At 34.8% G+C, this 13727-nt stretch overlaps 1 protein-coding gene across 5 annotated transcripts in view; it reads right to left on the reverse strand.

Annotated features, from left to right (window-relative positions):
• Positions 1-13727, reverse strand: part of LOC138759440 (polycomb protein Suz12-like) — a 97823-nt gene that overhangs the window by 7252 nt on the left and 76844 nt on the right. For all 5 annotated transcript variants that reach the window (XM_069929867.1, XM_069929866.1, XM_069929868.1 and 2 more), the window contains 2 exons: positions 13541-13629; positions 624-767 (listed from right to left, as the gene is read on the reverse strand). In XM_069929867.1, the coding sequence (XP_069785968.1) occupies positions 624-767; positions 13541-13629 (233 nt within the window). The remainder of the gene's footprint in view (positions 1-623; positions 768-13540; positions 13630-13727) is intronic.

A 13727-nucleotide genomic window follows, 5' to 3' on the forward strand; every position in this document is an offset into this window, starting at 1 on the left:
ATCAGAAGAGGTGGAGGAGTCAGGCAAAAATCATATTTAAGGGACATTTAGAGAGTCACTCAAATATGCAAGGCAGAGAAAAATAAAGACCTAATGTAGATAAATAGGATGTGTGGATTGGATTGGACAAGGTGGGCTGAGGGGCTCATTTTTGCACATTATCACTAACTCTACAAGAAGCAAACATGGAATTCACAGTCAATCAAGTTGCAACCCATCAAAAACTGATCTTCCAAGATCATTCTCAACAACAGCAAGCTTATGAGGTCTTGGAACAAAAAGTTCCAAATGAACCAATGGTTCCCAAAAGAAATCTGGAATATTAAATTACTTCAGAAACCAAATTTAGGCCTTAAAAAAAAAAACAATCACAATTCCTTGACAGACCCAAGTGTAGGCATTTCAAATTCCAGACTGAATTGCCAACAAATGCATAATCTAATCGCAATCAGATCAGCACTGTGCGTAAGTGCTGAAGCTCTTCGGGGATTCATACAACCCGTCAAACACCCACCTGCGTTGAAGCAAAATTAATTTTTAATCTTGAATCAAGTGCAAGGTGCACAGCAAGAGGTAAGAGAGTTTTACGAAGGAAAAAATAGATTTCAATAAAGAACACACACCACATAATTGAAGATAAATCTGCTATGGCAAAGCTTGAGGTGTTTTAGCAGGCTGTAGAGCTTCCGACAGTTTAGCGTGCACCAGGGACAGTGCAAGTCGTCTCTGGCTTCAGTCTGCTGTCGTGTGTTGTTGTTGTAAAGAAACTGCAAAAACAAATGGAGTTATTTAAAAATGGACCAAATTCACAATGACAAGGGCAGCGGAAGTGCCTGCTGATCACTAATGAGACAATAATGACCAACTGGCTCTCCCCATTTTCTCCACGATAAATTATGCATTTTCACAGATGAACAGAAATCCCAAAGGTTATCTGCAGAACAAAATTAATTTACAGGTATTCTGCTTCAATAAAATGCAACCTCTTGAAGTTTACCAGTTTTTAAACACTCCCCCTACGAAACTTCCCTTCTCAAGATGTGTGCTTCTATTGGCTTTCTTTTTTGATTTATTACTACAAATCTGTCATTTGCCTGTTAGCATGTACTAATATTATTTTCCTTTTCTTCTTTGTAGTTTGTAAATTAATTTTGTTCTGCAGATAACCGGCGAACTAATTTTGATAGCAGAACCACAATTACAAAACATTTGATTATTTCCAAGAATCTTGCTCTTGTTTGAAATGGGATTGAATGACTGGAACTCAATGCTTAAACTGAACTGCAGTCTTGTGAACAAGAACCATGGGAGAGGATTGAACCTACAACTGTAGGTTTTGGTTGGGGGTGGGAGGGGAGGGAAAGAAGACATAGTTACATACCACCATCCACCCAAGCATCCAAATGCCCACCTGTTTAAGCTCCAAATGGAGCAATGCAACAATGCATTAGAGACAGTTTCAACAAGCCTGTCAGATGGATTCTATACAGAATCAAATTTAATATGGTGACAAAGTTGACACAATACTCAAGTTATAGCTAACTAATAATTTAATGCAATCCAGTACAGCTTCCTGGATTTCCTCAACCAATCACCTGCATGGATTTTGTCCACTTGATCAATCCTCAAGACTTCTAGAAATCTGCAGCTTTTACCACATCAACCACCACACTAGGAGGAGTCACGTGATGGAGTAGTGGCCGGTAGGGGAACTCCAGCCCTCTCCAGAAAAGTTAAAGAGAGAAAAAACAAAGGCACAAACATAAAAACCATAAAGTGAAAGTAAAAGCGTGGAGAAAATGGCAGCGCAGAAAGAAAAACCAAAAACAACGGGAAGAAAAGAAGAAGGACACCGGAGGAGGAAGGTGAAGGCCTTACCGGTACAAGGAGGCCCGCTCCCTGAAGTCAGTCGAAGCCCCGAACTCGGGACTACAAAAATGGCTCACGGAGCCAAACAAAAGTGCACAACCGCGAATGCGCAAGACAAAAATAACACTGACGGGAGGGGGGGGACCAGCTAAGGAGTAAATCTCCACAGCTGAAACAGATAACTACAACACAACAGCAAGACTCTCAACAGGAAAACATAGAAAATAACGAGAAAAAGAAGGAAGAGAATAAAAATAAGAAATCAAAGAAACAACAGATGACCAACCCAGAGGAAGAAAACCAACACCAAGACACTTCTAATAAAAATAAGACCAAAAATACCCAACAAAATAAAACAAACAACCCAACAAGAGACAGAAGTAAAGGACAGATCCTGGAGTGGACTCAGAAGAAGAAGAGGAAGAACACAGAGAAATGGAAGATGAAGGCAAGGGCAAGTACGTGGATATATATTTTTTTAAATATATGGAAACAGTAAAAGAATGGCAGTCACAAGAATTCAGTGAAATAAAAAAAAATAAAAAGTACAGAAGAAAAAGTGAATAGATTAGAGATGATCATGACAGATATAGGAAAAAGAGTAGACAAGGTGGAAGAACGAGAAACAGCCATAGAAATGGAAGTAGAGGACTTAAGAAAGAAATTAGAAGAATCTGATAAAAAAAGTTAAAGAGACACAGGAGCTGTTAGCTCAGAAGATAGATATAATGGAAAATTATAATAGAAGAAACAATATAAAGATAGTGGGCCTTAAGGAAGATGAAGGCGGCAATAATATGAGAGAATTTATAAAAGAATGGATCCCCAGGGTCCTAGGAAGACCAGAATTACAGCAAGAAATTGAAATAGAAAGGGCACACAGGGAGGAGTCACGTGATGGAGTAGTGGCCGGACGGTGAACTCCAGCCTTCTCCAGAAAAGTCGGGAAAAACAAGAGAAAATACAAAGGCACAGAAATACAAGTTAAAGAAAAGTGAGTATAAAGGTGGAAAGAAGATGGAGACAAAAGGATAAAAATCAAAATCAACGGAAAGAAGAGAGGAAGAGAAGACAACGGAGGAAAAAGGTGAAGGCCTTATCTGTCCGAAGAGGCCCGCTGTGGAGAGAGGACCCCACTACCTCAGGTCGGTAGAAAAAGAACTACAACAATGGCTCACAGAGCCGAGTAAAAGTGCGCAACCGCGCATGAAAAAAAAACACACCGACGGGAGGGGGGACCAGCTGGGGAGTCGATCTCCACAGCCGGCAACGACAGCTGCAGAACACCTGCAGCAAGAAGAGACCACAGAAGACAATGGAAACAAGAAAGAAGAGGAGGAAAGGGCATCAAAGAAACAACAGATGGCCAACCCAGAGGAAGAAGAAGAGGAAGAATACAGTGAAATAGATAAAGGGAAAGGCAAGGTAAAGGATATACTTGCTCTTGTTAGAGGATACATGGAGTCATTTAAAGAATGGCAAACACAGGAATTCAATGATTTAAGAAGAAGAATAAACAACACAGAAAAGAAAATAAATAAAATGGATATGACCTTAACAGAAATGGGGAAAAAAATGGACAAGATGGAAGAACGGGCAATAGCAGCAGAAATGGAGGTAGAAGACTTAAAAAAGAAATTGGAGGAATCTAATAAAAAAACTAAAGAGACACAAGAATTACTAGCCCAAAAAATAGATATAATGGAAAATTATAACAGAAGAAATAACAAAGATAGTGGGCCTTAAGGAAGATGAAGGCGGCAAGAATATGAGGGAGTTTATAAAAGAATGGATCCCTAAGGCCCTAGGATGTCCAGAACTACAGCAAGAAATGGAAATAGAAAGGGCACATAGAGCATTGGCCCCTAAACCACAACCACAACAAAAACCAAGATCTATTGTAGTAAAATTCCTAAGATATACTACAAGAGAAAAGGTACTGGAGAAGACAATGGAAAAAGTAAGAGAGGGCAACAAACCACTGGAGTATAAAGGGCAAAAAATCTTCATTTATCCAGATATAAGCTTTGAACTCCTAAAGAAGTGAAAAGAGTTCAATACAGCAAAAGCGATTTTATGGAAGAAAGGATATAAATTTACACTGAAGCATCCTGCGGTATTGAAAATATTTATTCCAGGACAACAAAACAGACTGTTCTCGGATCCAGAAGAAGCACGAAAATTTGCAGAACAATTACAAAAATAGACTGAGGGATGAAGACGGGTAATGAGGGTAAAAATGACCACGATTGATATGTATGCGGGTAAAGAGGTATAAGAGTGAATAGAGACAATGGGCATACGTGAAAGTATCTGTAATTAGAGGAAAACATAGATAGTATAGACAAGAATTAATAAGGGAAGGTAATGGAATAGAGAGAATAAGGAGGGAATTAAAAGAGTGACCTTTGTGACATATAAAAAATGAAATCTTTTCTGGGGGGGGGGCTGGGTGGGGGAAAAGAGCGGTCACTGCAAAATCAGTTGACGCTTGCGAGTGGATTCGCAAATCCAAATGGAGAGGGGAGATGTGGTTGTCCGACAAGGGATAAAGGACAACTCAGGAGGGGAAGGGGAGATTGGGGATAAAGAAGATAGAAATAGGAGAATAAGGAAAATGTTGGATGTTGTAGGAATGTTGTCTGGTAAAGAGTTGAAAATAAGAAAACAGAAATGGAAAAGGAGGAAAGGTAATGATGGAAAAACGGAAAGAGAAGATAAACAAAATATAAAATGGCTACGCTGAACTATATGACTCTAAATATTAATGGAATACATAACCAAATTAAAAGGAAGAAACTACTAAATTTACTGAAAAAGGAAAAAATAGATATAGCATTTGTCCAAGAAACACACTTAACTGAATTGGAGCACAAGAAATTAAAGAGAGATTGGGTAGGACATGTAACAGCAGCATCGTATAATTCAAAAGCAAGAGGAGTGGCTATATTAATTAGCAAAAATGTGCCATTTAATAGAGGAGGAAATAATAGATCCAGCAGGGAGATATGTTATGATAAAATGTCAGATATATTCGGAGCTTTGGAATCTACTTAATATATATTCACCTAACGAAGATCAAAAGTTTATGCAAGATATCTTTTTGAAGGTAGCTAATACGCAAGGGAACATACTAATAGGAGGGGATTTCAATCTGAATTTGGATCCAAATATGGATAAAACGGGGAAAAAAATTAACAGGAAGAACAAAGTAACCAAATTTATAATTAAATCAATGCAAGAAATGAAACTTGTGGACATATGGAGGAAACAAAACCCAAAAGAAAAGGAATACTCATACTACTCGACTAGACATAAAACATACTCAAGGATAGACCTATTCCTGTTATCAGCCCACATTCAAGGGAGAGTTAGGAAAACGGAATATAAAGCTAGACTATTATCGGACCACTCACCCCTGTTATTGGCAATAGAGCTAGAGGACATCCCTCCAAGAATGTATAGATGGAGATTAAACCCCATGCTACTTAAAAGACAAGATTTTAGAGAATTTATTGAAAAACAATTAAAAATGTACTTTGAAGTAAATACGGAATCAGTGGAAGATAAGTTTATACTATGGGACGCAATGAAAGCATTCATTAGAGGACAAATAATAAGTTATGCAACCAAGATGAAGGACTATAATCAGGAAACAGAGCAGTTGGAAAGGGAAATAATAAACATAGAAAAAAAATTAGCAAAAAAGGAAGATACAACCAAAAGAAGAGAATTGGCAGATAAAAAAATAAAATATGAAACATTACAAACATATAAGGTGGAGAAGAATATAATGAAGACAAAACAGAAATATTATGAACTAGGTGAAAAAACACACAAAATCTTAGCATGGCAGCTTAAGTCAGTGCAAACTAAGAAAATGGTATTGGCAACAAGGAAAAAAGACAAACAACTTACATATAATCCAAAAGAAATTAAGGAAAACTTCAGAGAATTCTATGAACAATTATACCGAACTGAAAACGAAGGGAAAGAAGGGAAAATAGATGAATTTTTGACTAAAATTGAACTATCAAAACTACAAATAGAGGAACAAAATAAATTAACAGAACCATTTGGAACAGTAGAAATACAAGAGATAATAAAAAATTTACCAAATAATAAGACACCAGGAGAGGATGGACTCCCAATAGAATTCTACAAAACATTTAAAGATCTAATAATACCGCCCCTCCTGGATGTAATCAACCAGATTGATGAGACACAAAACTTACCAGATTCATGTAAAACAGCAATAATTACAGTGATACTAAAACAAGGGAAAGATCCACTCTCACCAGCGTCATATAGACCAATATCTCTGCTAAACACAGATTATAAGATAATAGCTAAACTATTAGCAAACAGATTAGCAGAACAGGTACCGAAAATGGTAAATTTAGACCAAACTGGATTTATCAAAAAAAGACGCACAACAGACAATATTTGTAAATTTATTAACTTAATTCATGCAGTAGAAGGAAATAAAGCACCGGCAGTAGCAGTTGCTTTAGACGCAGAGAAGGCCTTCGACAGAGTAGAATGGAATTACTTGTTCAAAGTATTGCAAAAATTCAGTTTACCGGAGAAGTATATTAATTGGATTAAAGCATTATATGAGGGACCGTTAGCGAAAGTGACAGTAAATGGACATGTATCAAAGCAATTTAACTTAAGCAGGTCAACGCGGCAGGGATGCCCACTATCACCATTATTGTTTGCGCTAGCTATAGAACCACTAGCAGAATCGATAAGAATAGATAATAATATAAAAGGAATAAAAATAAAAGACAGGGAATATAAAATCAGTCTATTTGCGGATGATGTGATAGTGTACTTAACAGAACCAGAACTATCAATAAAAGAACTATATAAGAAATTGAAGGAATATGGAGAAGTGTCGGGATACAAGATAAACGTAAATAAAAGTGAAGCAATGCCTATGAATAACGCGGATTTCTCAAAATTTAAGGAGGAATCCCCATTCAGATGGCGAATGCAGGCAATAAGATACCTAGGTGTGCAAATAAACAAAAATCTAGGCCAATTATATAAACTCAATTACAATCCACTAATGAAAAAATTACAGGATGATTTAGAGCATTGGAAAGAGCTACCACTAACACTGATAGGAAGGATAAACTGTATTAAAATGAACATTTTTCCAAGGATACTATACTTATTTCAGGCATTGCCAATACAACTGACAGAAAAATTATTCAGAGTTAAAGAAAATAATAAGGAGATTTTTATGGAGAGGGGGGAAACCGAGGATAGCACTAGATAAATTAACAGAATGGTATAAACAAGGAGGCTTACAATTGCCAAACTTCAAAAATTATTATAGAGCCGCACAATTAAGGTACCTATCAGATTTTTATCAAACAAGGGAAAAACCAGACTGGACGAGACTAGAATTAGATAAAATAGGGGAAAAGATACCTGAACACATATTATATAAATGGGACGAAAAATTGGTACAACATAGAACTTCTCCAGTATTACACCATCTCCTCAATATATGGAAGAAGATTCATGTAGAAAGAAATAAAATAAATTATCAAATACCAAAACTAATATTGACGCAAAATAAGCTACTCCCTTTTACAATAGACAACCTTTCCTTTAGAAAATGGGAAAAAAAAGGGATTAAAAGAATAGAAAATTGTTTTTCAGGAAGTAGATTCTTATCCTTTGAACAAATGAGAGATAAGTACAATATAACTGGAGATACAGCGCTGGCATATTACCAACTGAGATCCTACTTGAAAGATAAATTAGGAAGCAATTTGAGTTTACCAGAGGGAAGTAACCTTGAATATGTGATTACAGATACAATGTTAATCAAAAGATTTATAACAAATATGTATATCAAACTGCAAGAAAAGGAGAATGAGGAAACAAATGGTAAAACTAAACAAAAATGGGAACAAGATTTAAATATAAAGATAAAAAAGGAAACATGGGAGAAATTATGTTCTGGAACGATGAGAAATACAATAAATACGAGGCTGCGTATGATACAATATAATTGGTTACACAGACTATACATTACACCGCAAAAGTTAAATAAATGGGACCCAACAGTATCTGATAGATGTTTTCGATGTAAAATGAAAGGGGAACAACAATCCATGCAATCTGGACATGTGAGAGAGTAGAAAAATTTTGGGATGATCTCAATCAGATATTAAATAAAATAACAGAAAACAATATACCAAAGAATCCAGAGATCTTTCTCCTAAGTAACATAAAAAATAAAGAATTTGGAATTGACTTGGAAGATGCACAAAAAAGATTTGTCAAGATAGCCCTAGCCGTAGCAAAAAAATGTATTATGTCAACCTGGAAATTGGAAGATAATTTGAAAATACAACAATGGTATATAGAAATGAATAAATGTATTCCATTAGAAAAAATAACATATAGTTTAAGAAATAATATTGAAATATTCGAACAAGTATGGGAGCCTTACATTAAATACAATAGCGAAAACCTACCGGGAACAAACATTACCTAAGTTGATGGAAGGAGAAGAAAAGAAAAGAATGGACTCAGTAGAATTTCTGGTGTATTTTTGTTGAATGACAACATTGTCTGACTGAATTAATGCAACCTAGATTGTATACCTAAAATGGATGAGAGGGGGGGGGTGGGGGGGTGGCTTGGGAGGAGGGAGGGGGGGGGGGGGGAGAAAAAGTCACTGTAAATGTGTGGAAAAGAAAAAGTGTATATCATGGCTATTGTGATTTATGGTGTGAAAAATAAAAAATTTTTATAAAAAAGAAAGGGCACACAGAACATTAGCCCCTAAACCACAACCACAACAAAAACCAAGATCCATTCTAGTAAAATTCCTAAGATATACAACAAGAGAAAATATATTGGAGAAGGCAATGAAAAAAATAAGAGAAGACAAAAAAACCACTGGAATACAAGGGTCAAATTTTTTTTTTCTATCCAGATACAAGTTTTGAACTCCTGAAGAAGGGGAAGGAGTTCAATGCAGCAAAAATGACCCTATGGAAAAAAGGTTATAAATTTATGTTAAAATACCCAGCGGTACTTAAAATAGTTATCCCGGGCCAGCAAATCAAACTATTCTCGGATCCGGAAGAAGCACGAAAATTTGCAGAACAACTACAAAACAGACAGAGAGATGAAGAGATGTAACAAGAACAAAAATGACAACAAACTATATGTATGTGTGTATGTAGATCTATATATCTACATAGATATATATCTATATAGATATATCTACATAGATATATATCTATATAGATATCTCTATATATCTATATGTGTGTGTGTATATATATATATACACAAAAAAATAGAGTATAGGTAAGAATTAAGAAGGGAAAGAAAGGAAGTAAGGAGGGAATTAAGAGAGTGACCTTTGTTATATTTGAAGATTAAAATCTTTTCTGGGGGGGGCTGGGTGGGGAAGAATAACAGTCACTGCGAAATCAGTTGACGCTTGTGAGCGGATTCGCAAATCCAAATGGAGAGGGGAGATGTGGTTGCCCGACAACTCAGAAAGGGGAGGGACTATTGGGGTTAAAGGAATTTTAGATATGAGAAAAATGGAAATATTTTGTTTTAGAAATGTTGTCTTATAATGTGTTCAAAAAAAAGAAAGCAGAAATGGATAAGAAGGGAAGGTGGTGATGAGGAAACGGAAAGGAAAGATAAACAAAGTATGAAATGACTATGTTGAACTATATGACTTAAATATTAATGGAATACATAACCAAATCAAAAGGAAGAAACTGTTAAATTTACTGAAAAAAGAAAAAAAATTGATATAGCATTCGTACAAGAAACACATCTAACTGAAGTGGAACACAAGAAATTAAAGAGAGATTGGATAGGACATGTAACAGCAGCATTATATAATTCAAAAGCCAGAGGAGTAGCTATATTAATCAATAAAAATGTACAAATCAAATAGAAGAGGAAATAATAGATCCAGCAGGGAGATATGTAATGATAAAATGTCAGATATATTCAGAATTTTGGAATTTACTCAATGTATATTCACTTAATGAAGATCATCAAAAATTTATGCAAGATATCTTTTTGAAGATAGCAGATACGCAAGGGAACATACTAATAGGAGGGGATTTTAACCTTAATTTGGACTCAAACATGGATAAAACTGGAAAAAAAACTAAGAACAAAGTAACCAAATTTATAATTAAATCGATGCAAGAAATGCAACTTTTGGATATATGGAGGAAACAACACCCAAAGGAAAAGGAATATTCATATTATTTGGGTAGACATAAAACATACTCAAGGATAGACCTATTCCTGTTATCAGCCCACATTCAAGGGAGAGTTAGGAAAACGGAATATAAAGCTAGACTATTATCGGACCACTCACCCCTGTTATTGGCAATAGAGCTAGAGGACATCCCACCAAGAATGTATAGATGGAGATTAAACTCCATGCTACTTAAAAGACAGGATTTTAGAGAATTAATTGAACGACAAATTAAAATGTACTTTGAAATAAATACGGAATCAGTGAAAGATAAGTTTATACTATGGGACGCAATGAAAGCGTTCATCAGAGGGCAAATAATAAGTTATGTAACTAAGATGAAGAAGGACTACAATCGGGAAACAGAGCAGTTGGAAAGGGAAATAACAAATATAGAAAAAGAATTGGCAATAAAGGAAGACACAACTAAAAGAAGAGAATTGGCAGATAAAAAAATATGAAACACTACAAACATACAAGGTGGAGAAGAACATAATGAAGACAAAACAGAAATATTATGAGCTAGGAGAAAAAACGCACAAAATTCTAGGGTGGCAGCTTAAGACAGAACAAACTAAAAGAATGGTATTGGCATTAAGGAAAAAGGACAAACAAATTACATATAATCCAACGGAGATTAATGAAAACTTCAGGGAATTCTACGAGCAACTATATCAAACTGAAAACGAAGGGAAGGAAGACAAAATAGATGAATTTCTAACCAAAATTACAAAGAAGAGCAAAATAAATTAATAAAACCATTTGAAATAGAAGAATTACAGGAGATATTAAAAAAACTACCGAACAATAAAACACCAGGAGAGGATGGATTCCCAATAGAATTCTATAAAACATTTAAAGACTTATTAATTCCTCCCCTCCCCTACCAGATTGATAAAAAAACAAAGCATACCAGATTCAAGCAAAACAGCAATAATTACAGTAGTACCAAAGACAGGGAAAGATCCACTTGCACCAGCGTCATATAGACCAATATCTCTACTTAACACAGATTATAAGATAATAGCTAAACTATTAGCAAACAGATTGGCCGACTATGTACCAAAAATAGTAAATCTAGACCAAACTGGATTTATTTAAAAAAAACGAACAACAGACAATATCTGTAAATTTATTAACTTAATTCATGCAGTAGAAGGAAATAAAACTCCAGCAGTAGCAGTTGCTTTAGACGCAGAGAAGGCCTTTGACAGAGTAGAATGGAATTATTTATTCAAAGTACTACAAAAATTCAGCCTACCAGAGAAATATATTAATTGGATTAAAGCATTATATAAGGGGCCATTGGCGAAAGTGCCAGTAAGTGGATATATATCAAAACAATTTAACTTAAGCAGATGAACAAGGCAGGGATGTCCACAATCTCCCTCACTGTTCGTGTTAGCTATAGAACCACTAGTAAAACTGATAAGAACAGAAAATAAAATAAGAGGGATAAAAATAAAAGAGAAGGAATATAAAATCAGTCTATTTGCAGATGACATTATAATATACTTAACAGAACCAGAAATATCAATAAAAGAATTACATAAGAAATTGAAGGAATATGGAGAAGTATCAGGGTACAAGATCAACGCAAATAAAAGTGAAGCAATGCCAATGAATAATGTGGATTTCACAAAGTTTAAGAAAGAATCGCCATTTAGATGGCAAACACAAGCAATGCAATACCTAGATATACAACTAAATAAAAACCTTGGCCATCTATATAAACTCAATTACCATCCATTAATGAAAAAAATTACAAGACGACTTAGAGCATATTTCAGTCATTACCAATACACCTAACAGAGAAATTCTTCAAGGAGTTAAAGAAAATAATAAGGAAATTCTTATGGAAAGGGAGGGAACCGATGATAGCACTAGATAAATTAACAGAATGGTACAAACAAGGAGGCTTACAACTACCAAACTTTAAGAATTATTATAGAGCCGCACAATTAAGATACCTATCAGATTTTTATCAAACAAGGGAAAAACCAGATTAGAACTAGATAAAATAGGGGAGAAGATCCTGAACATATACTATATAAATGGGATGAAAAATTGGTGCAACGTAGGAATTCACCGGTATTGCATCATCTGCTCAACATTTGGAAGAAGATTCATGTAGAAAGGAATAAAACAAATTACCAACTAGCAAAACTAATATTGATGCAAAATCAGCTAATCCCTTTCACAATAGATAACCTTTCCTTTAGAGAATGGGAGAGAAAAGGGATGAAAAGAATAGAAAATTGTTTTTCAGGAAATAAATTACTATCCTTTGAACAAATGAAGGATAAATATAATATAACTCACGATACAATGTTTGCATACTACCCACTGAAAACCTACTTGAAGGACAAATTTGGAAACAGTCTGAGGTTACCAGAAGGAAGCAATTTTGAATATGTGATTACAGACACAATGATAATTAAAAAATTTGTAACAAACATGTACATCAAACTGCAAGAAAAGGAGAACGAGGAAACAAACAGTAAACCTAAACAAAAATGGGAACAAGATTTAAACATAAAGAAGGAAACATGGGAGAAGTTATGCTCTGGAACTATGAGAAATAAACACGAGGTTACGTATGATACAATATAACTGGATACACAGGCTATACATTACACCTCAAAAGTTAAATAAATGGGTCCCAACAGTATCAGAGAGATGTTTTCGCTGTAAAAAGGAAACAGGAATAACAATTCATGCAATTTGGACATGAGAAAGTGGAAAAATTTTGGGAAGATCTAATCCAGATATTAAATAAAATCACAAAAAGCAATATACCAAAAAAACCCAGAGATCTTCCTCCTAAGTAATATAAGAAACAAAGAATTTGGACTCAATTTGGATGGAGCATAAAAAAGATTTGTTATGATAGCCCTAGCTGTAGCAAAAAAATGTATTATGTCAACCTGGAAATTAGAAGACAACTTGAGAATACAACAATGGTATATAGAAATGAATAAATGTATTCCATTAGAAAAAAATAACATATCATTTAAGAAATAACGTTACAATATTTGAACAAATATGGGAGCCACACATGAAACACAATAGACAAATCCTACCGTGGACTTCCACCACCTAAAATGACAGAAGGAGAAGATAACGAAAAGAACTGACTCAGTAAAATTTCTTGTTTATTTTTATTAAATGACAACATTGTTTAACGGGTTTAATGTATCTTATAGATTGAACTTCAAATAAATGGGGAAGGGAGTGAGGGAGGGAGGGGAGGGGGGAAAAAGGACACTGTATATATTTAAGAAGAAAAATGTCTGTATGTATCTTGGTCAATATGGTTTATAGTGTGAAAAATAAAAAAATTTAAAAACCACCGCACTGATAATCTCAACAGACATCTATAGAGACATATTTATATTGTACCTGATAAAATATCCTTAATTTCTGTCGTGGTTCCATTGAAATTTGTTCCTTTTTAGTTTGAAGTTCACATGCCAGAGAGTCTTTTACAGCTGTGTGTTTAAAAATAAATGGCATATATAAAATATATATTTTGAGTTGCTCACTAACACTCATGATGTTCTCACCAATACCATCATCCCAACTAGGT

The sequence above is a fragment of the Narcine bancroftii genome, chromosome 3 (genome assembly GCF_036971445.1).
Source record: "Narcine bancroftii isolate sNarBan1 chromosome 3, sNarBan1.hap1, whole genome shotgun sequence".
Classification (NCBI taxonomy): domain Eukaryota; kingdom Metazoa; phylum Chordata; class Chondrichthyes; order Torpediniformes; family Narcinidae; genus Narcine; species Narcine bancroftii.